This window comes from Pteronotus mesoamericanus, unplaced genomic scaffold (genome assembly GCF_021234165.1).
Source record: "Pteronotus mesoamericanus isolate MK-2021 breed Mesoamerican mustached bat unplaced genomic scaffold, CSHL_Meso_final contig_2, whole genome shotgun sequence".
NCBI classification, from domain to species: Eukaryota; Metazoa; Chordata; class Mammalia; order Chiroptera; family Mormoopidae; genus Pteronotus; species Pteronotus mesoamericanus.
This window is the reverse complement of record NW_026555084.1, coordinates 23296191-23322233: the sequence shown is the minus strand read 5'-3', so window position 1 is coordinate 23322233 and position 26043 is coordinate 23296191. Positions and strand designations below refer to the sequence as shown.

Genomic DNA, 26043 nt, shown 5'->3' with positions numbered 1-26043 from the left:
TGTCGTACTGCTAGTTTTAGGGTAAAAGGCTTTCAATCTCATATCAATACCAGTTCACTCCCTCTCCCCCGCATATAAATACCTTATGACTAACAGCTCATATTTGCAGGACATTGTCCAGAGACGGGAAAGCTTGTGGCCTTACAATGGAGACATCAACTGAGTTACCTGGAGTGAAACCCATGTCCTTGACCTGATTAGTCCAATATGATAAGCAGATGAACTAAGTGCCCATGGTAGTCAGAATAACAACTGAAACAGAACCCAGCACTTTTAGACATTGTTATGTCACCTGGAGGGTTCTATTCCAATGATGGATTTTTGTACTGGAACTGGCTAGGAAGCCATGTGCTTTTGCAGTGTGACTCAAATAAAATATATCTGAACTATTTTTTAGAAATGCTGTAATATTGCTGTCATAGGTTGTGTACGCCAGGAAATAGACTGAGACACTAAGATTTGCATGCTGACAGTTTATTGGTAAGTGCTTCTGGGAGCATCTTTGAGGTGTGGGAAACAAGATTAGGGCAGAAATTGAGGCAAGAGGTCCAGGTCTTCATCCCCTCACCCACCCCCATCAACCAGTCATCAGCCAGCTATGAGCCCTTAGCAGCCAACACTTCCAGCGGCGGGGCAACAAGTGCCATGCTCCTGAAGTGTGGGATCTAGGCACAAGTGATACTCCATGTTTCCTGCTGCAATTGTCACCTAGTACTTCCCAAGTAGCTCCCTATTTACCATTCCATTTACCTACTAAGTTGCCTATGAGGTAGTCAGGGCCAAGTAGGATCATTCTTTCCTTTATACACATGAATACACAGGGAAATCTAGGTACAGAGGATGTAAAAGACTTGCCAGAGTCATGTAGGACTTGTCTTTGGCTCCCACTCAGAGCAATATCTACTCAAAAGATTAATTTTTTCCCTAATTTTAGAGTTGATAGGACTTTAGAACATAAGGATCAGAAAAGTCAGCAAATGCAAGTAGTCCAACCACCTCACTTGAAAAGAAAACAGGCTTTGAGGTGGGGGCTGATTTTGCCAATGTTGAGCTGTGAGTCTGTGGCAAAGCTCAACCTTGTGACTAGTTTTCCTGCACTCAAGAGCCAGTGTTCCTGACCTCTGATATGCTGGGCACAACGTACCACGTAAGAGCTACAGACAGGAGCAGGCTCCAGGCACTGCCCAAGAGGATTTTAGAATCCACTAAGATTCTTTAGTGCATTTGAATTGTTTCAGTGACACAGAGAAAATGAAACTTTTTGTTCTAGGCTTTCTCTCTCATTTCATTTTGCAGAGTCTAAATCCAGAAGAAAATATCCTATTTTGGCTTCAGAATGGGTTATCTGTGTTCTCTGCTCTGAACAGCCAACTAGCGGTTTAGATGCTTATAGAAACACTGCTTGCAAACATACACAGATGACTCTTCATAGACTCTCCCCAAGATTTATTTTCAAACACAAATTGCTAAGAAGACAGGTAATTCCTTTCTTTTCCTCCTTCTCTTTAAATGATTTTACATTATTTGCTATCCTTTATTTTTAGGACACAAAGGTAAAGCTGTATGGGGTTAAATGGGTGGGTTTTGCTTTATAAAATCAGACCCATCTTCGCTCCAGACCTCCCCAGTGTTATGCCCACAGCTAGAACCACAGTGAGGCTTGTCTACTCTGGGGCAGGCAGGGGACATTTGCCCTTCTAATATTCAGCTCTTACCACTGGGGTTTCCTAGTCAGAATGCGTTGTGTCTCCCATGTTCTCGCTCTCCAGATTTAATATTTCTTTATTGTTGACGACTGGTCACTGGTTACAGCTCCTTTTCTCTCCCCTCTGTTAGAGTGGCTAAGTTAGCCAGTCATTTCATCCCTACTTAACAAACTAGATGGACGGAGGCAGACCTGACAAAAAGTTCTCTCCACCTCCCAGTCTCGCAGGTTGCTCCCCATAGGGGCAGAAACTTGCATGCATGCCTCACCTAGAAAAGGTGGCCCCAGAGCTGCTAGAACGTCCTGTTAAGAAATGTGCATGGGACCACAGACCTTAAAAGAAATGAGACCGCAGGCCAGAAAATAATTTTAATGCCAAGTAGAACGGAGCAATCCACTTTGTCCTTTTCCTTACTTTTGCTCTACAGACTTCTCCTTCCTATGACGTTGAGAAGGTAGGAGGAGCTGGTCATGTTTCTAGAGTGGCTGTCCATGTAGGAAAGAGGCTCTTGTAGTGGTTATTTGCTCCTAGATCCAGAGGGATGTAAATATCCTGTAGATCTGGAGGATTGTAGTATGGAGTAGAAGTGAAACAAAAAAATAATTTATGTGGTTTATTGCCTCTTCTGATCCCATCGCCTTCTTCCTTACAGTCACGGGGAAGCTGCATCATTCTCGGACTTGTAGGGACCCCAGGTTGCTTTTAAAGAACCTGCAAAATAAATACTTAATGAGGAAGGGTGAACTTCTTGGGAGTGGTAAAATAGGCAAGAGGAGAGAACAGCCTGGGTCTTTGGAACCATCTCCTTTCTGGTTAAGGAACAAGAGCCTGAAGAAGGAGGAGGGGGAACCAGGAAAAATGCACCTTCTCTGCTGAGCGGCAACCTTTGCTGTTATTCATGTTGATATTCTTCATGGAGATGAGGGTGATGCTATCTTTCTCTCCAATGGCTGTGGAGGAGCTAGAAGTAGGAAGGGAACATGGGTTAGGGATTGGAGGAGTGGGAGGGCAATGTGGGGGTCAAGGAACTGTGCGGAGGTTGTTGAAACTTAGACCTTTGTTTCAGCAGTGGATCACAATGAAATGAAAGTGTTTTGAAGCCCAAAAGACTTGTATTTAAATCTTTGTATTACTACCCACTGCTTGTGTGATGTTGACCAAGTTATGAGACCTCTCTCCAGTCTCAATATTTTAATGTATAAAATGCAGTAATATCTGCCTTGAAGAATTACTCTCAGAATTTGAGATAATATTACCAAATATCTACCACAGGGCTTAGGACATACGAGGTATTCAGTAAGTGGTTCCTTAAATAAGTATCTACTTATTTAAGGGGTATATTAGAATCTGAATTCCTACTCTTTTCATGAAGGGGTAATAAGGGCTTAACCCCGGGGCTGAGGAGTTCCAGTCCATCCCCGTCACCTGGGTGCTGCCTTTCAGGTCCAGGCCCCCCCGTCCTGCTTAACCCCAGCTCCGGCTTCAGTGCAGGCTATCAGGGTCCTGTGTGTGTGTGTGTGTGTGTGAGAGAGAGAGAGAGAGAGAGAGAGACAGACAGACAGACAGAGACAGAAAGAGAGACAGGAAGCATTGGTTGGGAATGCATTCCCCTCTTGGAGGGGAGACTCTGGTCAGATAGATGATTCCTGCTTATACCTCTGACAGTCCTACCTTTCAGACAGCCCGGAACTCCCAGGTTTCTGCGGGTCTGTAAAAATCCAAAGGCACACATGGCGGGGTCACACGCTGTTACTCGGAGACCCAACCTGCCCCTCACAGATCACTGAAGGGGACCCTCCCATTTCATCTACTGGTGCTGATGTGCCGGTCTGTCCCTCAACGCCAGGCTGGATGTCAGTCCCAGAATCTAGCTCTGAGTCCCTTAGCAGAGAGAGGCAAGAGGGGACCCTGAGGGTCAGGCACATACCTTCAGGTTCCTTATTTTTCCGACACTTAAACCTTAGACTGACCACACTGACCAAGATGATCACAACGACCACCAGGATGACAATGAAGCTGATAACACCTGAACAGAGAAAAAGTTGGGGTGAAGGGGAAGCAGAGGAGGAGACAAAAAGGGATAACAGGAGTTCAGATTCTTTTCCCTGCAAAGTGCTGTGTAGACAGGCTCCAGAGCAAAGGGAATTCCCCTTCTCTGCTGGCAACCAGGAAGTGAAGCCTGCCTCAGCCTGCTGCCCTGGCCAAAGTGGGCTCCACAGCCCTTCCCCGTCCTCCCACAAGAACATGGAACCCAGCAGAGCCCAGCAGAACTGACTAGAGAGTCAGTGGAGGCTCCTTCCCACCAGAGCCTTCTTTGTCAGCCAAACCCTCCTTGCACAAATGGGTGAGATCTGAACTTATGTTTCTAGATTCAGAGTCCAAGTCGATTCAGGGGTGGGTGCCCTGCCACACCCCACCTTCTCCTCCCTCTCACCAAATGCAGCTACAGTGAGCACCGTCTCTGACGTAGGGCTGGGCAGGATGGCAGGGTCTTCTCTTGTCCTCAGGCTCATGGTGGCTGATTTGGTGGTAACACTTTGAGAGGTGGCTAAAATGGAGAGGTGATGGGTGCATCAGTGAAGGAGCTCGGCCTACCAGAGAGGGCTAGCTCCCCTCCTGCTTCCTCCAGGTAAAGGGCTGCAGAGAGAACTCAAGCCCTACAGAAGAGACTTCCTCCCTGCCCCTCTGACCAGGTCCCATGAGGATGGAGGTCAGAACTGCGTGATGTGGGATCACAGACTAGATAGCTGGTTGTTTGTGTTCCAAAGGACTCCAGAAAGTTCAGGATGCTTCCCTCATTATGCTCTTCCTACCACCCCCTTGGAGTCTTGAGGGTAGGAATTTATACTGCAGATACAGGGAGAGAGACTGGGCAAAGTAGAGCCATCATGTTTTGCCAAGAGTTGAAGAGGGAGGCAAGAAGGGCACCGGGTGTTTGTCCCCAGGCACTGATCTAACACGCCAGCCTGCCAGTTAAGAGGCCCGAGTTTCTGGCTCTCTTAAAAAGTGGTATGGTCACCCATCGCATCCCTTCCTGCATTCATTCAAGGCCTGATTGCTGTTCCATTTTCTGGTCCTCATCCCTGTCCTAAATAAGTCTGGGGGTGTAAAAAAAATCCCAGAGCCAAGGCGTAGAATGAGAGAACGTGTCAGAGTGCTCTTTGTTGTGAGCACAGACAGGGCATCCTTCTGCTTCTGCTGCCACTGCTGCTGCGTGGGACACCCGTGCCTGTGCATGAACAGCGGGCCAAGGCCAAGGGTATCCACCCCTGCCCAGCTCTTTTCCTGTGTTGCTGGGTGAAGACCAACCTGCCCTGAGAAGCATGTAACCCTTTCCTAACATTTTCTGCCTTCCTTTCCACTGTTTTGGGTTTCCCTAACCCTTCCTTTCTCTCTCTATGCCTTTATCAATCCTAAGTCCAGACTCCTTCTACCTTCATTGTGACCAGGCCCAAGTCCCTGTGTCTACTTCCCACCAGACCTCTCTCATGCTTTCTGGACCAGGGTGCCGCTGATGTGGATCCTGGCCTTGGACCCCTCATTGTAGGGTAGGACCTGGGTCCCCTGAAGAGGAGAGGAAGAAACCCAGCCAGACATGACCCGTTGTATTTCACCACCAGCCCCAGATACTTACCAAATTCTGATATGTGCTGTTGTGGCTGGGGAGGAGTCAGGTGTGACGAGATCTGGGAGTGACCATCCATGTTGCTTAACTTTGGCGTCCCGGTTTTACTGGCTACTGTGGGGACCTGTGAGGCCTTCTCTGGAGCAGCTGTGGATTAGGAAGCATGTGTGAGCCTGCTTAGGCCTTCAACCAGCAAGTACAGAAGGAAGGCTCTTCAGTCCAAGATCGTTCTTTTCATTACTGCTTTCATTCCAGAAGGAGCCATCCTCTCTTTCACCTCTGGGTCTTTACCTGTACAGTTCCCTCTGCCTGGAATACACCCTCTCACCCTTCATCCCCACGGTCTTCATTTGGCTAACTCCTTCTTTGGCCTCAGTTTCAGAGCTCACTCACTCTGCAATATCTTCCCTGGCCCTCAAGGCAGAAGTGGCTGACCCTTGTCTGGGCTCCAACAGCACTTTCTGCTATGTCCGTCAGAGCCCTTCTCACCCTGCTCTGTAACTGTCAACATGGGGTCTCGTTTACTTGTCTGCTCCCCCGCTCGCCTATATTCTGCTTTAGAGCAGAAACTGTGTCTGCTTCCTCACCGGGCCCTCCCCGGATGGAATTTGTAGTCTGAGTGGCAGAGTATCTGGGGCACTGGCATTGGACGGAGGGCTCGGGCTGCTGGGCTCTGAGGAAGGGCTGTCTTCTGCAAGGACAGAGGCAGAGGGGGAACTGGAGGTGGGGCAGGTTTGATGACCGCACACCTCTAACCCATATGAGAACGCTTGGGCTGCAAGCAAGTCTGAAGGGATGGGCAGGGGACTGGGTTGGTAGCAGGGATTGGCCCCTCAACAACCACACTTACTCACCTGTGTTGGGAGTTGACTCTGTGGACAGACTTAGATTGAAGGCTCCTGAAACAGATCATCTGAGGCTGAGGATTTGTTGCCTCCTGTTGCTCCGTCTCCCTCTCTTTTTCCCTATAGCTGGTGTTTTCTGGTCTTTCTTCCTACCCCACTCCCTACCTACAACCATTCGTCTCTCTCCGCTTTCAAGGCAGGTTAGACTGGGCCACGCTGGAAAAAGTCCCTAGATGAGCTCAATCTTGAATGTCTTGAGCACTGGCCCCACCCCTAATCACCTGAGAGCTGTGTAAAACGGGGCCTAGAGATCCTCTCACCCTTACCGCGCTCCCAGACCTAAATGCTGGAGGAGGCCCTGTATGTATGTTTGGTCTTACCCTGAGGGCTAGAGGGCTGCATTGTTGTGGGCTGAGAGTTGTGGCCTGCAAGAGAAAGCAAAACATGGACTAGCTATGTGAGGCTCCTGCCCAACGCACAGCCCCCAGAAAAACCTAGGCCTTTCTGCTTTCCAAGCCTCCCACGCTGACAGAGGGCTAACGGCTGTGGTTCCAGTTTAGGGGGCTGGCTTCCTCTGAGACCATGACTGAATAGCACCATCACCACCACCTTATGATTCAGTGTCCCCGGGTCCTTTCCTGTCTCTTCAGTCCCACAGGGGTTTTATACCAACCTGACACAATGTCAGGGGAAAGTCGTTTGAAATTAGTGATATGTCTAAGGACAGAGGGCCAGTGACCTGCCAGTTTAGACAGAGATTCCAGGACTCTAGGCTAATGTTGTCATTACACTACCACTGAGCCATCCACTATCCCCTGTGAATCTTGTCATACTAGTCCTGCCGCAAAGGAGGGGGATGGGAAAATGTGATGAATAAGTTGGAGTTAGGGCCTGGGGTTGGCATCTGGGTTATCTCTCTGCTCTCCTCCAATGGGAGGTAGGGGCCTACACAGAAAGCAAGTTCTGGGAGATATACAGGAGGCCGGAAAGCTCTAGAATGAGTGATCAATTTACTCTCACAGGCAAAGGCTTCTCAGAAACGGTTGTTGTTGGGCAAAACCAGAGAGGAGGTTGCTAGGAGGCCTCAGTAAGAAGCCTTCGTTAGATTGTTTTGTAAGTACATATGTATGCCAGCCAGCCTCTATGCAGATGTGTGTGTGTGCTTGTATGTCGTCTACGTGTCCCCTGTGTCTGTGGGACCTCAAAGGTCAGGTTGTGTTTGCTCATTTTCCACAATGAAATCATTCTTGAAACCTGTGAACAATGTGAAAGGAAAACGTAGGGAAGTGGAGCCGCCCAGCTGGGTTCCCGTCCTTCCACTCAGGCTGGGCCTACAGCGACTGGCCTGGGCCTCCAGCTCCCTCGGCCCCTCATCATCAGGGAAACACTAAGCTGGGGCTGGGTGAACAGACGCGGCTGGGGGCCAGGGCCCGCCCAGCCTGGCGCAGCCTGCTGGGCTGTTTATTTTCCTTGGCCACTGCTTTCCTCTGTGGGGCTATCACTTGGATAGTGCGGAATTAATTGTTTCCAAGCCCACGCTTTCCCAAAGCCTAGGCCATGCAGCGTTTTTCCAGGCCAGCATCTCTGATACCTCATGCCCTCACTGGGTGAGAGGTCAAGAGGGGAGTTAAAATGCATAGGTGTGCCAGGCTAGAGAGAACTTTTCCCAGCTGGAAAATGACACTTTTAATCCAAGGCATGTCCTGAAGACACCTATCAGCTGACGAAGGGTATCTAAGGTACTGTCTAAGCTGTATAGGGTTATAACTTTAGTTTTTAGTGGGCGGAGGCAGTGCCTGCCTTCCCACATTTATCTAAAAACAAAACTAGTGTCTTGGAAAGAATTCCAAAATCACAGGTTCTAAGTCCCAGTAGTCTGCTCTTTTTTTCCTGCCCCCTTCCCCTTACTGGAACTTTTTGTCACCAGGAGATTCCTCTGTGAGTACAGGAGGGATATAGGGAACATCTTTTTACAGGCTAGGCTGCCTCTGGTCACTGGGTACTCAGACAACCGAAACACCCTGGCCACTGGGATTTCTTATTTTCCTGTCTCTTCTCCCTAATCGCTACCTGCTTCATTTCCGCATAGCCCCTCTCTCCTCCCCTTCCACATCCACCGTCCAGTTTTCCTCAGCAGCATGCTCTAGTACTTAAAATCTGGATTGTGGAGTCTGACAGGCTTGAGTTCCAGTCCTGACTCAAGTCCATACAGACCTGGGCTTTAGTTTTCTCTTTATTAAAATAAAAGTGATTTTAGCTCTGGCCAGTGTGGCTCAATTGGTTGGAGTGTTGTCTTATAAACCAAAAGGTCACAGGTTCTCTCTCTGGTCACGGCATATGCATAGGTTGTGGGTTTGTTCCCTAGTTGGGTTTGGTCCTTGGTCAGGGTGCATATGGTCAATTGGGGTGCATATTAAGAGGGGTTGACATGCATACAAGAGGCAAATGATTGATGTTTCTTTCCCTCTCTTCCCTTTTCTCTCAATAAGCATGATCTCGGATGAATATAAAAATAATAATAATAATAAAATGCAAGTGATTTTAGTATCTTATAAGTGATTGCGAGGATAAGAAAATACATATAAAGTATTTAATGCAGTGTCCAACAGATAGTCCATGCTCAATAAATGCTAGACATTTAAAATTTTGCCCCGTTCTCTCAAATCCTCCAAGTCTCAAGTCTACTCTGCCGTGACTTGTGTTTCCACAGTCAAGTCCCCCTGTGGGCCTGAATATCCTTAAAAGGATTCCTCATTCCACCAAAATGAAGGAGACAATAAGCGCTCCGAGATACTGGGTAAGCGGTTAGGAAAGGCAAGCAGTGAGCACGGCTTACATAGAGTTTACACAGGGCATTCCTAGCCCTGGCATTTATCTGGGACGAGGCAGTGTGTGGGGAAGCTGGGAGAAGCCCAAGCCTATGAAAATCCCACCTCATGGGTCTCATCTTCAAACCTTCTCTGTCATTTCCACCATCTTCTCAACAGCTTAGCCTCCCAGCCCCAGATCAAATGTGTGACTCTATCCTCTGGGAGGGGTCGGGGAGGAAGGGGGTGGGTGATCAGAGTTTTACTTCCAGCCGGTGGACTTTTAAAGAAATGTCTGGCCTCTCCAGGAGGCAGAGTCTTCTGGTACTCGGGCCTTCTCACTCACCACCAAGAAAGGGCGTCCTCCCTCCCATCCAAGCTTTCTTGCACTCTCTTCTGCTGCTTTGGGCACAGGTTCATGAATCTTCCATAGAGAACTCATGGAGGGTGAGGTGGGGGTGGGGAAGAAGTGACCTAAGGGAAGTCGCTGCCCTGTGAGTCAGAATCTCCTGGATTTCTCATGGTTCCCAGCAACTGCTCCCTAATTAGAGGACCCCTTATGGAACTGCTTCTCCATTCATCACCTGGCAGGGCCCTGTCTGAGAGGTGTTCTCAAGTCATCTCTTCTGCAGATCATCTCAAGTAGGCCCCTGCGTGAGGATGTTGAATACATCCTCTTGGGGAAATAGTTCTTTGTTTCTAACTTGAATCCTTCTTGCTGTGAGCTTAAAGTCAGTATTTGGAATTCCCAGGTTGTTACTCCCCATGCGAGAGAAGAGAAAAGATCACTGGGAAAGCCCAAGGTGCAGACATTGTTGTGCTAGTAGAACACGCTGGAAAGAGCTTTCAGGCCTCAATCTCACACCGAGGCAGTCATTTCCCACATTCCAGAAGGACCAGACTTTTATGGGGGCCCCGGTTCATCCTGGAAATTTTCCCACAAAGAGGCTTAACCATATGCTATTTTATCCTTGCCTGGTAATGAATATCTCCCAATCCAAACGATCCCTTGCACCAAAGGCTCTGGAATTTCCCTCGGACACAGCCCTGGATGAAGAGCTGGATGTGTGGTGTGTGTCCTGAAGGAGGGACAGGCGCTCAGGAGCGCCAGCCCCGGGAGGGAACCGCTGAAGGAGAGTGGCAAGTGCCTCTTACCTTGGAGTAGGAGGAAGCCAAGGATCACCCAGCACAGCTGCGTTGCTCTGACAGTCCCCATGTCAGCTGGGCCTGTGGTAGGCAGGCAGCTGCTCTGTGGAGGCTCTGTCCATAGTGGAGAAGAGAGAGGGAGTGCTGGGATGGGGAGGGGCTGGGGGCTGGCTCTCCAGGAGCTTCCTGTCAAAGAATAGAAGGAAACAGATTGGGACTAACTCCAGGGGCCCTGCTCAGCCTGACAGCCCAGACGAGGATGTAAGGCTGAAACATCAACCACTGCACCCTGGGCTCTGGGACTCCCCGTGGCCTTGGGCTAGTGCCAGTGTGTTCTCCTCCAGGACCTGTGCTCAAAGACCAGTGATGGCAACCTATCCCTTCCACCCCACCCCACACCACCCCACCCTTGCCCCCTCCCTTTTCCCCCCAGGGATCCATCAGGTACCTCCACATACCACCTAGAAGTTTTCCTGGAGTGTAACTCCAATCCCTCCCCATGCTGTTTCAGACTGTGATTGAGCCGTAAAGCTCAGCCCACCAGCCGCCCATGCTCCATAGACTCTGAATTCTTCACATTCCTCTCCCTCCTCAGGGCTACCAATGCAGATGGGGCTCCCAATCTCTCCTATTATTGTTGTTCTTAAGAGAAAAACAAGAGAACCACGTTCCAAGCATCCCTCCCTTCAGCCCCCCACCCCGCTTGGGGTCAGGCCTTCCCTCTGCTCCAGCAGCATCTTTACCCTTAGCATCCAGCCACTATACATTCCCCAGTACTCTCTCCTGTGGACACACTGTCACTTTTTTCAGTGTCCTTAGGACCTGGCACAATGCATGACATATAGTGGGTCCTCAGCACATATTTGTTAAACTAAACTCAAAAGGTTTACAGCAATGTAGCACACAATACTCTTTAATATAATTACCATTGTGAATTTTCTTCCAGCCTGTGATATAATATGCATATATGTAATCATTTTATGATTGGTGTCCTTTTGTCCCTTATCTTTTGTTTTTTAATAAATATTTTATTTATTTTTAAAAAGATTATATTTATTTATTTTTAGAGAGAGGGGAAGGGAGGGAGAAAGAAAGGGAGAGAAACATTCAATGTGTGGTTGCCTCTTGTGCTTCCCCTACTGGGTTGCCTCTTGTGCTCCCCCTACTGGGGGCAAGGCGTGTGCCCTGACTGGGAATTGAACCAGCCTCTCTTTGGTTCTCAGTCTGGCGCTCAATCCATTGAGCCACACTAGCCAGGGCTAATAAATATTTTGTTTTGAAGCAATCACAAAGGTATAGAAAGTACACTACACAGAACTTTTGTTCCTTGAACCATTTGGGAGCAAATTGCCAGTAAGAATGTCCCATCACCCCCAAAGTGTTGTAGTATGTATTTCCTACAAACAAGGACACTCTCATATACAATCTATGCAGCCATCAAAATTAGAAAATTAATATTATATTAATACAACTAATCCTCAGTTCTCGTTCAAATTTTGGGAGTTGTCCCAAGTATGTTCTTTACAGCAAAAACGGTCTTGTCTAGCCCTGATTGGTATGGCCCAGTTGGTTGGGTGTCTTCCCACAAAGCAAAAGGTTGCGGTTGGATTCCCATTCAAGGCACTTGCCTAGGTTGTAGGTTTGGTCCCTAGTTGGAGCGCGATCGATGCTTCTATCTCACATCAATGTTTCTCTACCTCTTTTTCTCCCTCCCTTTCCCTATGAATGAATGAATGAATGATTTTTTTTTAAAAGGTCCCATCCAGAATCACTCATTACATATCTCTTGTCTCCTTCAACCTGGAACAATTCTTCAGTCCTTCCATGATTTTCATGATCTTGACATTTTTAAATGTTACAGTCCAGCTATTTTGTAGTTTCCCTCATTTGGGTTTGTCAGGTCATGCATCTGACAGGAACATCACAGAAGCAATGCTGTATTCCTCTCTTTGCATCCTATCAATTGGTGCACAGTTTTTGATTTGCTCTGTGAATGTTAACTTGATCATTGCTAAAGGTGGTGTCTGCCAGTATCTTAGTTTCCTGTGGCTGCATACCAATTACCATAAACTGGTGACTTAAAACAATAGAAATGTACTCTCTCATGGTTCTGGAGGCCAGAAATCAAAATCAAGGTACTGGCAGAGCCACACTCTCTTGAAGATGCTAGGGAAGAATCCATTCCTTGCCTCTTCCAGTTTCTGGTGACTGTTTGGTCATTCCTTGGCATTCTTTGGTTTGTAGCTACATAACTTCAGTCTCTGTTTCTGTCTGTCTTCACATTGCCTTCTCCTCTGTTTTTCTCTCCAAGGACACTTGTAATTGAATCTAATGCCCCGCTAGAGAATCCAGGGTGACCTGCTCATCCCAAAATCCTTAACTTTGTTACATTTGCAAAGGCTTTTTTTTCAAGTAAGGTAACATTCACAGGTTCTCAGGATTAAGATATGGACATCTTTTTGGAAACCACCATCCAGCCGCTATAGTCAGTTTTCTCCACTTTAAAGTTACTCTTTTCCCTTTGTAATTAATAAGTATTTTGTGGGGAGATATTTTGAAAATATGGGAACATTACATATTACAATAATTTATTATTTTGATGCTCAAATTGCCCCCATTTTGGTCACTGGGAACCCCCTTACTGACTTCTGTGTCCTTTCAATATGTCTCCATCATTCTTTGAACACTTCCTTACTTTCTGGCATAATAAGATGTTCCAGGTTCATCTCATGCTTTACCAGCCCCAGCCCTGCAATCAGCTATTTCTCGAAGGAACCCTACTTCCTTTTAATGGAAATGATATTTAGAAACTGAGACATCATGTTGGCTTGCAAACCAAAGACATTCCCAGTCAGGGCACGTACTTGGGTTGCTGGCCTGGTCCCCGGTAGGCGACGCATGAGAAGCAACCACACATTGATGTTTCTCTCCTTCTCTTTCTCCCTCCCTTCCCCTCTCTCCAAAAATAAATAAATAAACTCTATAAAAAAAGAAAAGAAACCGAGACACCATAGATACAGAGAACAAACTGATGGTTGACAGATGGGAAGAGCGAGGTGGGAGAGCTGGGTTAAAAAGGTGAAGAGATTAAGAAGTACAAATGGGCAGTTACAGAATAGTTATGAGGATGTCAAGTACAGCATAGAAAATATAGTCACTAATATTGTAATAACTATGTATAGCTCCCAGTCGGCACTAGACTTATTGGGAGGGGGTCACTTTGTAAATTATATCAGTGTCAACCACTGTGCTATACACCTGAAACTAATATAAAATAATATTGAATGTCAACTGTAATTGGAAAAAAATAAAACACCTGAGATCTACGGGGTAGGTGTGCCTGTCGCTATGAGGGGGTAGCTCCTCCGAGGCCCTTCTCTGAAATTTGGCTCCTATTATCCCTCATTTGAGCACTTTCTTTGTAACCAAGCTCCCGTCTCTGCCACTGTCCTTGCCTCACGGATGCCTTCCACACTCCGCTCAGGCTCTGACCCTCCACCCTGGGCCATTCCGCTGCCTCTCGCACCCCCCCCCCCCCGTGGGCTCGGACGCCCTGCTCGGGGCCACTGTGACTTCCCCGACCCCACCCCCACAGGCGTATTGCTTACCTTGTTCTGCCTGACCTTTAGGACTGAATTATTCCAGAAGGGAAAGAAAGAGGAAGAAGAAACCTTATCCTTATTTTCAAATCATAAGCATTTTCTGCTGGCTCACAGTCTTCATGGTGATTATTTTTAATGGCAATTTATGTAATATTCTGTGATCAACTTAATCATCTTTCTGTTTTTGAACATTTACGCTGCTTCCATTTTTTTCTTTTATGACTGATTCTGGCATGAACAGCTATAGTACTATCACATTATTGTCTCAGCCATTCTTAGAAGGCATGATTTTTCATTGTGGTTTTTTCTTTTAAGATTTTATTTATTTATTTTTAGAGAGAGGGGAAGGGAGGAAGAAAGAGAGGGAGAGAAACATCGATGTGAAAGAGAAGCATCCACTTGTCACCTCCCGTACACGCCCCAACCAGGACTGAACTCACAACCCACGCATGAACCCTGGTAGGGAACTGAACAGGCAACCTTTTGCTTTACAGGATGACACCCAAATAACTGAGCCACACTGGTCAGGGGTCATGGTGTGTGCGTGTGTGTTTTTAACAGCCTTATTGAGATATCATTCACATACTGCTTGCTATAGACTGAAAGTTTGTGTCTCCTTAAAATTCATATATTGAAATCCTAACTCCCAATGCTGATGGTATTAGGCCGTGGGGCCTTTGAGAGGTGATTAGGTCATGAGGATAGAGTCCTCATGGTTGAGATGAGCGCCCTTATAAAAGAGGCCCCCGAGAGCTCACCTGCCTGTTCTGCCATGTGAGGACGCAGCAAGAAACCACAATCTGTGAACCAGGAAGTAGGCTCTCATCAGAGACCAGATCTGTTGGCAGCGTGTTCTTGGATTTCCCAGCCTTCAGAAGTATGAGGAAAAGTTTCTCTTGTTTATAAACCACCCAGTGCATGGTATTTTGGTATAGCAGCCTGAACAGACTAAGACACATACTATGCAATTTATCTATTAAAATTGTATTCAGTGGCTTTTAGTATATTAAGAGACTCGCAAAACCATTCCCACAAACAATTTTAGAACATTTTTATTACCCTTGAAAGAAATCCCACTCCCTTTGCAGATCCATAGCTTGTAATAAGAAGGCTGAAGTAAGGTGTGGCTGAAATGGACAGCCCGGCCCTTGGCTTGCTCCAGTGACCCAGAGCTTAAGAGGCGCCTGGAAGTCAGCCAGCTGACTTCCCTATCATGGCAACCTCCCAGTGGCCTGCTCAGAAGGTTCCCAGGGACCCTAACCCTGGCTGCCTTCAGTGGAGACAGCATGAGGGACGGACTGCTCTTTGCCTTACTTAGGCCAACAGGGCCACTTTCACCGCCCATGGGAAGTTGGAAAATGGACGTGACCGCAACGTATAGAACTGAGTCAGGGAACTCCAACCGGGAGGGGTGACAGCAGGGAGGACCCCAGAGTCATTTCATCTTTGGTCCCAGGGCTCACACCTCGAAAGTCAGGACTCTTCTTCTGCAAAATAAGGGCAGATTCCTAATCATTTTAGTCCTCTGAAACCATCTAAGAGGCTCCTTGAGAGCAAAAAGCCAAAACAGAGCAATAGAGGGAACAAGTCAGGGAACACTTGTCGTGGCTCAAGAGTACCCTCCCACAGGTGAAGGGTGCTCCTTGCCGGCCTCTAGTACAAAGGACAGGATGGAGGTGGGAGGGAGTCCAGGTTCTGGTCCTATTCAGCAAACTAGTGTCCAGAACCTGTGTTCAGTACCAGCTACTGTGATAGAGTCTGGGACACAGAGAGGGGTGCCCTGGTGGGGTTCACAGGCTAGGAAGCAAAATGAGCCCCCACACACCTGTACCATAAGACAAATGTCAGGAGCAAGTTAAGAAACACACCACTACAGGGTTTAAGAAAAGAGAGATCTACTTCAGTATACATATCTGGAGGAGGTGACCCTTGAACTGCGCCACACATAGAAGGTAGTTAGTGTTTGGATGGTGGGAATGGGGGAAGGTGAGCATGGAGATGGGAAAGAGAGAAGGCTGGGACAAGAATCTGGTCCCCAAAGTGCCACCCCCCTATCATTTCTGTAGCTCTTTAGGAGATAAATCCAGTATTGATGAGGGAGAGGAAGGAAAAATCAGCCATCAGAAGGATTAGGAATTGGGTTTTTGGACTCGAGGGCTGGGGCGTCCATGCTGGTGCCTGTGAGAGCCATGGGACATGTATGTTGAGGGGGCAGGGGGCAAAGGGCAGTGGCTGAAGCTCTGGACTGTGGTGGGACCCAGATTCTCTCTGGCTGAGGATGTCTAAGGGATCCGAGGTGGGAGGTAGAGAATGGCTGCAGCTTTTGATGGCGTTGGGAGTAGGGGAGGGGAGCCTCCTAATTGGTTTCAAGACCAGCAGCCAACTACTGGTCTCACTCACTTTGCAGGCGAAGTCAGTGCCCAGTGACCTAGGCTTAAGTGAGCTTGGAGGTCTGAGTGGGGGTCCTGAATATCAGGGTGTGGAGCAGATTGGCTGAGAGCCAGGGAATCAGGATCAAGGCACTGGGTAAGGGGAGCTGCTGGCGGTCTCTTGGACTCCACACTGGAATGGAGGGTGATGAATGCACAAGGAGGGACAGAATGAGGGATGGCTGACCCCATGGAGTTAACGGGGACAAAAAATTATCCTTTCTAAACTGCTTCCAGAGAGAGGAGAGCCCGGTAAGCACTTTTGTGACTTAGGCACGTTAAAGCAGACACATTCTCAAATGAAGTTGCTGCATTCAGATAAATGCAGAGACATACAGAATTCATATTTGTAAAAACCAAAGAAGAAAACAACCCAAAGAGAAAAGAATGCCCCGCATGGGAATGATAAACATCGAATTCAACAAGACGGTTATCGCTGGGGTGAGATGGAAGTGGAATCAAGGAGTGGGATTCTCTTTTATTTGTAACATTGTGGTTCTTAAGAAAAAAATTTTTCTCACCCTCGCTGGTGTGGCTCAGTAGATTGAGTGCCCGCTTGCAGACCAAAAGGTCACTGGTTTGGAAATGGTCGGCCACATGCCTAGGTCCCCAGTTGGGGGCGTATGAGAAGCAACAAACTGATGTTTCTCTCCCTCTCTTCCTCTTTTCCCCTCTCTCTAAAAATACATAAATAAAATATTTAAATTTTTTCTTTATTTTTTATTGTATTTCTTCCATTACCATTTGTCCCCCTTATACCCTCTTCCATCTCTACCTAGTCCTCTACTCCCTAAAAGCTTTGAAATAAGTGTGGCAAACTATTGAGATGGATAGAGCTGGTAGTTGGCCAGAGAGACTTAGTATATTATAGTCTATGATTCACCAGTGTTTGAGTTATTGCTATAAAAAAAAAAAATCAAAGGATAGTGCTTCAGGAAATCGGTTGGGGTGGGGAATCTGTATGTCCTGGTGGGTGGCGGGGCTGGGGAGGAACAATGAATGGCCAAGTGTCTGAGGTCGGGTGGAAGAGGGATGAGCAAGGAGACCCAGGCTCCTGAGGCTGGCAGGGGGCGTGAAAGGAGGTGCCAAGGAGTAAGATCAAGATACTGTCAGAGTTAAGGGCTGGCGCCTGTTTTGTCTCTACGTTCAAGGAAGTGAAAGCACGGGAGAGAGCATTGAGGGTGTGTGTGCAGAGGGTGTGTGCCTCGTGAGCCCTATAGGACGTGGCAGCTCCGGGTAGGGGCCGAGCTGGGCCGGCAGGCTCTCCTTTGCCCAGCTGGCCACTGGTCTTGCGGGACTCTGGCGCGGGGGAACAATGTACCAGGTAGACTCTCCCCTCACCTCCTCCTGCCAGGCTGGCCTGACTCTCTGAAGGGGCCCCTTTCCTTTCAGCAGCCTGTGCTTCCTTTTTCCCCTGCACATCTGGGGGAGCTGCTTCCCCACCCCCTGCCTGGGAGCTGTGGCCTAGGCCCCAGAGAACCTCAGACTTTCAATGGGGGTGGAGGGTTATTGGGCTTTCTACATCCAAAGAGACACCTGTTGGGGAGGGGATGGGATGGGTGGACAGTGTGACTGAGAGACTAAAAGGAGTGGGTTTGTTTTGGGCAGCCTTTTCTGGACCCCAAATGCCCACCCATCAGAAGAGCCAGGCTGAGGGCTCAGAGTTAAGGGAGGGGCTCCACCTCACAGTGTCTACTTCTGATGGCCCGGCCGGGGACAATGAGGCTAGGTAGTTTCTTGAGACTGTGATGACCTGCTGGCTCTGGGGTTTACAGTTTGGAGGTTTGCTATCTTCATGGCAGCCCCCATAACCCCACACTTAGCAGGTGGAGACAGACAGAGGTAAGGATTAGAACTTCCAGCTTTAGGCAGAAGAACTCTGGGACCCTGAAAGAGGTAGAGAGAGGCTGGCATGGCATCTCTTCAATCTGTCCTGGGCACCCCTTGACCGCTAAGCCTAGAATATGGTCCTGAGACCTGAGGGGATATGAGGAATGAGATATCCCCCTTGCCAAGTCTCCAAAGTTCCTGTTTCCCCCTCCTCTTTCCTTTCCCCCAGGTCACTCCTTCCCTGTCCCCCCTTCTATGTGCAGAGTGGGACACAATGACTCCCTTTTCCCAGGACTTTAAGAAGCATGGCTCACTACCCCTGCCCAGGACATGGGATGGCAGCACATAGTGTGCTGAGATTCCTGACCCAGGACAGAGGGTCTATTTAGGAATTTTAATGGAGACCTGGGAAGAGAGGGCAGTGGGAGGGGACCTGCAGGACCAAACTCTGTAATGAAGCCCCTCCCTTTGTCGCTTTCTGAACAACTTCATTTCCCTTCCTCTGTTTCTTTTTTCTCTGTCTCTCTGTATCTACCTTCATTGTTTCTGTGTATCTATTTTTCTTTCTCTTTTTCTCTTTGTATCTTCCTCCCCATATCCCCCAGTCTGTCTTTTTTTCTTTTTTTCTTTTGTTGCTATGCATGTATTGACCTCTGTGTTTCTGTCTCTCTAGTCTGTCTCTCTCTCCCTGTCTTTACTCTGTCTTTCTCTTTGCCTCTGTTCTTCTCATTCTCCCCCTAAGGCTCTCTGTCTCTTCCTCTCAGTTCCCTTTGGGGGTATGTCTCTCTGTATTTTGGTCTTCTTCTATGTGGACTTGCCCACGTCACCTTTTCTCTCTGCCACTCCCCTCCCAGGCTGACCACTATTCCTGGCTTTCTCCAGCTGTGAACGGCTCAGTGGGGCAGGAGCCCCAGAGGCAGCTCCCAGAGGTGCTGAGCGGGACCTGGGAACCACCTCGAGAGGATGGACTGCCTTTGCTTGCCGTCATCATTGCTCTGTTTGTCCTGCTGGCAGTCTGTATCGTGGTGGCAGTCCACTGTGGGCCAAGTCTACACCAGGGCCGTGCCGACCTTTCCACAGAACTCCCGGCCCCAAAGCCAGAGGGTGGCATCTCCCTCACCCACTGGCGAGTGCTGGGCCCTGAGGATAGACGTGAAGACACCCGGCAGGGCCCTCCTGTCTTTAGCTCCTGCCTTGTGCAAGATGGACCTAGGCTCAGCATTGATGAAGTCACGTATCTGTAAAAGGGAGACTTTGGAAAGTTGGTGTGACTTGACTGAGAGCAAGAAACTGGACAGAGACCTAGGGCAAAGGCAAACTGGGGCCTGGGCGTGAGAGCTTTGGAAGTGCACACATAGACTAAGCTGGAGCTGCCCTCCCTGCAGAGCCCAGAGAAGTCTTGTTGTGGATAGGAGGAAATAAAAGAAGCTTGAGGGCCCTGCCCAGGCACAGGCTGCTATGACTGTTCCCAGTGTCCAAGGCTGCCCTTACAAAGCTACTCTCTTCTCCAGGGACCACCAGACCCCTGAGCCTCCTTCTCTGAGTCCCTACCCCTCCTCCAGCCCCTAATCTCCTCTCCTTTGGGTGTTCAGGTAAGTCCATCTTGGAAGATTCCGCCACCCAGCCTACCTGTGTGCAGGGATGTCAGAGGCTCCCTGCAGAGGCCCGGTGCCCCAGCCCCCAGGCACCCGTGGGGGTCAGCCAGGGAGTGCCGCGGCAAGGGATACAGGGCTCTGCCTTCTCTGGGACTCAGGAGAGGAGGGAAAATCTGTTGCCCTTCACTGACTGGGGGACATCCCTTTGGCTGTCAGGGCCCAGATTTGTTAATAATTTCTAAGGCCCTTGTAAAACCCCAAATTATATCTCCCCAAATTATGTTTGAATGGCTCCTACTCTCTTGGGGCAAGACTCTGCCTTGCCTCCCCATGATGTAATGGGGGAAATTTGGGAGCTCTCATTAGCTTCCACTTTCTGTGTGCTGGGAACTGTTGGAACTAGCCTGGAATTTACCCCAGGGTACCTCCCAAATCCAGAACCTTCCACCTGGTGAGAAAACATAACAAAAAAAGAGAACTTCATGGAACTTGTCTGGGGGAAGAAAGGGGTGGGGAGAAGACCTACAGGAGGAGGAACATGAAGGCTGGGAAGAGGCAGGAGGCCAGAAAGGCAGAGCTGAGCCTCCCAGTGGCTTCCTGGAAAGGTACCTCTTTCCCTGACACCTCTGAGCATCATTTATGTGCAGTTAAGAACATGCAGACAGACATTTATGGAGGGACCTCTGGGCACTTTACCCTGGGGAACAACTGAGGGCAACAAGTCAACCCTGGGGATTGTCCTCAAGGAGACCCCTGCAGAGTCATGGAGGTGGGGAAATAACAAAAGGTAAAGAGGACCAGAGGTGAGGATTGTAATGTGTGCAGAGGACTGGCTTGCCACCTTGGAACTGATGAAAGGCAGCAATAATGTTAATAGCTGCCCCTTCTTGAAGGCCAGCTACGTGCCAGGCACTGGCTTCCTCCAAGGGCCTGCATGTATTATACCGTTCACTCCTCATAACAGCCTCGGGAAGAGTAGTCACTGTTATCCCCATTTTTCATTTGGGGATATTAAGACACCCAGGTGCATACATGTACTAAGTAGTAGAGAAGGATTTGAACCTGAGGCTGTCAGACTCCACAACCATGTTGAGGGCTAGATGGGTGGGGAAAGTCATGCTGGGGAGGCTCTTGATTCTGGTCTGGTTTCTAGCTCTAGGACTGACTGGTGTGATGTTGGAGGATCCTCAGGCCTTGGGGACAGAATGGCTGGGACAGCTGGGGAGAGGAAGGGACTGTTCCCCTTCACCCTCTTGGCTCTGTCATCCTTAGGGGCAGTTGGTTCCTTCTGGAAAATATGTGTGTGTGGAGCCTTTCTCTATGGCATGCTGTGCTCAGATATGCATATTGAACATTTGTGACAAAAACAAAGGTGAGAGGGAAGGAAGGAACAAGTTCTGGATGGAACGAATGGAACTGGTAGAAATGGGCCACCTCCTTTCCCAGATGTGGGCAATTTTGCTTTAACTTCATTCTCTTCCTTTCCACCATTCTCCCGCTGGGGTTCCCCACTGCCAAACATAACCAGAAGCCAGGGGGCAAGGGAGATTCCATCCAGGGGGGAGGGGGTAGACAGGGGTGGAGAGACAAGATCCGGAAGGTCCAATGGAAGACACTTGGCACATTCTTTAAGTGTACCTGAAGATTAGAGTTTACGAGAAATCTCCATACAGTCATAGTGCTCACAGCAACTGTGAGGTAGGGCAATGAGTATGACCCCATTTCATAGACGAAGACACTGAGGCTCAGGCAAAACAACTTGCCCCAGGTCCTAGGACTCATCTTGAGAGGTCAAGCCCCTGTACCTTCTTTGAGAGGCCCCCTGTGGGAGGAAATGGCTTTCCTGAGCACCTAGCCCCTAAAGAAAGCCCCCAACCCAGAGAGTCTTGGGGACTGCTGGGTACTCAGACAAGCTGACCATGGGCCTCAGAAGACATCCGTGCGGAGCGGCAGAGGCTGGTCCATGCTACTGATGAGGAGCTCAGGCCCTTGGGGAAGCATGGAAGGGTCAGGCATCACTGAGGTTCTTGCACTATCCACAGTAACTTCCTCCTTTTCCTCCTGCTTCAGGTGCCTGAGGATCTCCTGTGACAGGGAGAAGTTGCCTCCCTCTGCAGGCTCTGGAATGGGTGTGGGGAGTGGAGTGAGGACCTCATGCATCCCCACTCCAGCACACCCAGAGGGCTTGCTGGGCAGATCCTTCAACCCTCCCTCCTCTCCTCCTTTCTACTCTCCCTCCCCATCCAACTCATTGAGGTTAGAGTTTCATTGATTCCTAGAGCTAGTAGTGGTTTTAGAGACAGTGGAATGCTACCCTCTTGCTTTTAGAGGTAATGCTTAGAGAAGGGCAGAGACCTGCCCAAGATCATGCAGTGGAGTTTCAGAGCTGAGGCTGCAGTGCCTGTCAGTCTCTTAGTTCCCGGCCTGGGTTCTTTGGCTTCCTCTGCTTCCCTAGATGAAGAGAGGAGCCCCTCAGGTTCCCCTTTGCGTGCTCCATTCAAGACACATAGTCAAAGGCCTTAGAGCAACCGAGTGCCCCAACCTGGGGAAGTGGACCTCTCCAGGGCAGGAAGGGACAGGGCTTGCTGCCTCACTACCTAGGAAGTCCCAGGGCACGATGCTGTCATTGTCTCCTTCTGACCCCTGCGGGCCCCCTGACTCCTGCCCTCCAGACTATCAATCCCTTACCCTGGTAGACAATGAGGCGACAGTTGTTCTGACATTCAGGGGCATCTGCCAGGATGTCCTCAAGCGTCTTGCAGAAGAGTTTGGCCTGCTCAAGCCGATCCTCCCGGCTAAAGCCAGCTCGGCTATCCTGGGACATGGCAAACAGGGTCTGCAAGGGGGTGGCATACTCCAGAACACAAGCGCCCACCTGGAGGAGGTAAGAGGAAGACCAGACTAAACCAGGGCAGACAGACTCTGGGCCCCAGTACCAGTGCAGGGACCCCATTCCCTCAGTCTTGTAGAGATGGAATCCTGGGAGGTGCTGCCCTGAGGGGGCTCTGCTGTCCGGCTGGATTTGCCTCTGCTAACCCACTCCAAAAATCAGGACAGGGCTGAGCTAAACTTATCCTTCACAGGTCCTCTTCCTAAGATTCCAGGGCAAGGCCCTCTGAGCTAGGCTGTCAGCTGCTCCAGCTTGAAATCCAGTCTGGGGCCTAGGCTCTGGGCTTCAACTCTGCTCTGGGTCGCCCCACCCACCCATGTGAAACCCATCCGATGTTCTCACAGCCTTCATCTAGGGCAGCTTTATGGTCAAATACACGGTATACTCAGGTTGAAATTGTCCACTTTCTCCCTGGTTCTCTGAGTATCAGTTTCATCATCTGTAGAGTAGAGGACATAATAGTCCCTCCCCAACAGGGTGATGGTGAGGATTCATTGAGGTGGGGTTAGATGAAGCATGTAGAATAACATATGGCATGCATAAATGCTCCGTAGACATTATTTATTATCCTCATTCAGTGCTGAATCTTGATCAGCCCTGGGACTCATTGGGTAAACTGAGGCTCAGAGAAGGGCTGTAAATTTTTATCAGTGGTCGGCCAGAGCCCAGAGTTCTGGGGGTCTGGGCCTGAGCCTTTCCAGCAGGACCCGCCCTCCTGCACACTCACCTGTCTCCCGTTCTCCAGGAGCTCATAGATGCTGTTGGTGTAAACCCGGCTCTTGATGCCAGCACGGTCAGCTTTCTGCAGGGGCAGCTCATGCAGGAAGCGAATATTGGGGTCGACCATACTCAGGTCGTCAGGCACCCCACAGTCCAACGGGAAGAGGATGTACAGCCGATGGCTTCCTGCGCCCCGTAGCAAATTGTTGTGGTGCTGATTGTAACTGTGGATCCGGGCCGGAAGCCCTGAGGGGGAAAGGCCCAAGAAGATATTCTCACAAACCCTGTCTCCCACCCGGGTCATTGGTCCCCTCAAAGTGTAGGTTCAAGAGAGATGAGGGTTCAGCCCCCTCATACTGCCTAGGAGGCCAGGAGGGGCAATGCATCCAAGCACCCTCCCCACCCCTCCATCTACTCCCACCGCTGCCTTCCCCCCTTACTTGTCCTTTGTCCAGGTTTTTGTCAGTCCCACTCCTTCCCATCACAGCTTTCAGGGCTCTGAGAGGCAAGCAGAGCCCTGGAAGGTGACATTTCCAGCACTCCCAGGTGCACTGAGTCAGACTTCCAGCACGAGCCATTTCCCAGCAGAGGCCCTGGTGTTCAGGGAAGGCAGCAATAAGGGGTGGGAGAACCCCGGCCTTGGCCGGCCAGTCAGAGGAATGAGACACAACACAGACTCACAGCAGAGTGGCCAAGGGTCCATGCTCTGGACAGACCTGCTTTCAAATCCTGTCTCCTCTGACTAAGCTGTATGACTTTGGACAAGTCATTTTATTTCTTGGAACCACAATTTTCTTATCTCTAAAGCAAGAATAATGATTATCCCCTTTGTCATAAGGTGTGAATTAATAGAGAAAATGCACATAAAGGGCACACAGCATGCAGCAAATAGTTATTGAAAGAATTCATGGGTGACTTTGGACAAATCACTTACTATTTCTTCCTATAAGTCAGACATAATAACAACATTCTTCATGCCTGCGGGATTGCTTTGGGAACCAAATGATTTGTTAGATATGAAAATACTTTGATAAATATGCCAGGTTCTAGAAACTATGTGTTTTATTGTCTGTGTGTCTTGTAAATCTAGAAATGAGGACACAGAGGATGGCCCACCTGGCAGAATCAGTCGCAGGTACCCAATGTAAAACGACCATGCCATCCCCTGGGCCACGTTCAAGTTCCTGCGTTCACAGACTGCAGAGACCTCAGCTGGGGCCAGGTCCTGTGGACAGCAGGGTGGGGTCAGGGGATCTCCATGAAGGACACATAGAGCTCTCGTCCTCCTCCAAGATTTCCCCTCATGCTGCTGACTTTCTCCCTTCTCTGCCATTGCTGACCCCACGGTTCCAGGACATTATAGGTTCACTCCAAGGGCCAACCTCTAAACTAGTCCCACGGGCTGCACTGAGCTCAGAACAGGCCGCACCTGCCACAGCCTCCACTTGGTCATGCCCCCCGCTTCCCTCTTTGTCATACCTGGAGGTCCAGGAGGATGCTCAGTGCCTGTGAGAGGCCCAGGAGCGCAAGTGTCCAAGTGAAGGGCAGGTGAGTTGTGTTTGGGAAGGAGGTGTAGAAATAGCAGGATAGCAGCAGCACGGTCCCACAGCGGATGGGGCAGCCCAGGCAGGCCCGCACAGCCTTCCAGTAGCTGCCCTGGTACCTGCAGGTGACAGCCAAACCCCAGACTCCAGCTCAGCTAGAGACACTCTAGGAGGGGTGGGGCTGGGGGTCAAGAGAGTCAGACATGCTGAGTGTCCAGTTACCATGGACGCTGTGGGGAGTCACCTGGAGTGGACGTGACGTAGCTCTTCGACCAGACTGCAGACTCCCTTGAATAAGAGTCCCAGCTGCAGGGAGGCCAGGTGGAGCATCAGCCACTGGAGAATGTGTTCTGGCCGCTCCCCTAAGTCCCAAAGGACTACCAGGCAGACACTCAGCAAAACAAAGGCTGCCTTCTTGGCCCTGCGGCCCCTGGGCTGAGGAATGGATGGGTGCAAGCTGGAGTGCAACATCTGTGGGCACCAAGAAATCCATGGCTAGTCTCCTGTCCCTTTCCTTTCATTCCAGGACTGAGCACCTGGCTCGACACCTCTCCCCAACTCTCCTGATGCCCAACCATACCCAGGGGTTGCCCTTGGAGACCCCTCTATGGGACAGGCTGGGGACAGAGCTCCAGTCCAGGAAAGACTTATTGAAAACAGAACATGTAAAGAAGTGGGCCCACACATATATGTCCTACCCAACCCCAGGAAGACCACAGGGTAGCAAAGAAAGAAAGCAGCAACCCTCCCAGACCCAGATCTATGAGGTGCCACCCACCTAGGGACCCTTGGGGCCCTGGGCTTCCCTCTCCCCAGAATCTACCCCAGGAAGGCTATTAGCAAAGTTGAAAACCACAGTTCAGGGAATGGGGGCAGGGCAGCCAGAAGGGATACCCAGGGGCACCAGCCTTGGAGGTTTGGCTGGGCTGCTCCTGATCCTACCTTCTACCTCCAGACAGAAGGTTGTTTCTGGCAGTCAACAGGGAGAGAAGTCTCGGTGCAATGGCTTTCAGCGACTGAGGGCAGCCAGTCTGGGCGTAGCCTGAAAACAGAAAGTTAAAAACAATTTGAAGCTTTCTCTGCAACGCTCAAGCCCTGGCATCTCAGACCACAGCTCAGTGCACTAGGGAGGAGGGTATTTCCTGGTCTCCAGGGAGGAAGGAAGAGCCTTCCCAGAAGGCTCTGATGAGTCACACCCCAGTCCTGGAGTGCGTGGTTGGCAAAGATTGTGAAGGCCCCCATTCCATTGCAGTTTGCTATCTCAAAGCCAAAAGTGTTCAGAAGTTTCTCACACTCTCCCAAAC

General features: G+C 49.6%; 3 protein-coding genes across 6 annotated transcripts; 1 reads left to right on the top strand and 2 right to left on the bottom strand.

The window, feature by feature from the left end:
• Positions 1 to 1335: 1335 nt before the first annotated feature.
• On the bottom strand, positions 1336 to 10255 carry ECSCR (endothelial cell surface expressed chemotaxis and apoptosis regulator). 3 transcript variants are annotated; one of them, XM_054567966.1, is made up of 9 exons: positions 10139 to 10255; positions 6557 to 6601; positions 6186 to 6230; positions 5341 to 5478; positions 4141 to 4254; positions 3634 to 3732; positions 3378 to 3414; positions 2571 to 2667; positions 1336 to 2417 (listed from the first exon to the last, which is right to left on the bottom strand). In XM_054567966.1, the coding sequence occupies exons 1-9, from the start codon at positions 10197 to 10199 to the stop codon at positions 2409 to 2411; spliced, it is 645 nt and encodes a 214-aa protein (XP_054423941.1). In that variant the 5' UTR covers positions 10200 to 10255; the 3' UTR covers positions 1336 to 2408. The 3 variants fall into 3 exon arrangements, with proteins under 3 accessions (XP_054423941.1, XP_054423942.1, XP_054423943.1); XM_054567967.1 differs by lacking the exon at positions 6557 to 6601 and having other exon boundaries at positions 10139 to 10253; XM_054567968.1 differs by lacking the exons at positions 6186 to 6230; positions 6557 to 6601 and having other exon boundaries at positions 10139 to 10253.
• A 6301-nt stretch (positions 10256 to 16556) lies between these two features.
• On the top strand, positions 16557 to 19593 carry SMIM33 (small integral membrane protein 33). Its single transcript, XM_054567852.1, has 2 exons — positions 16557 to 16601; positions 18755 to 19593. The coding sequence occupies exons 1-2, from the start codon at positions 16557 to 16559 to the stop codon at positions 19232 to 19234; spliced, it is 525 nt and encodes a 174-aa protein (XP_054423827.1). The 3' UTR covers positions 19235 to 19593.
• Positions 19594 to 20580: 987 nt separating this feature from the next.
• STING1 (stimulator of interferon response cGAMP interactor 1) lies at positions 20581 to 25842 on the bottom strand. Of its 2 annotated transcripts, none has more exons than XM_054567964.1 (7): positions 25682 to 25842; positions 24984 to 25210; positions 24675 to 24858; positions 24312 to 24420; positions 23203 to 23441; positions 22274 to 22460; positions 20581 to 21705 (listed from the first exon to the last, which is right to left on the bottom strand). In XM_054567964.1, exons 2-7 carry the CDS (start codon positions 25208 to 25210, stop codon positions 21512 to 21514), a joined length of 1140 nt encoding a protein of 379 aa, XP_054423939.1. In that variant the 5' UTR covers positions 25682 to 25842; the 3' UTR covers positions 20581 to 21511. The 2 variants fall into 2 exon arrangements, with proteins under 2 accessions (XP_054423939.1, XP_054423940.1); XM_054567965.1 differs by having other exon boundaries at positions 25689 to 25842.
• Between the last annotated feature and the right edge of the window lie 201 nt (positions 25843 to 26043).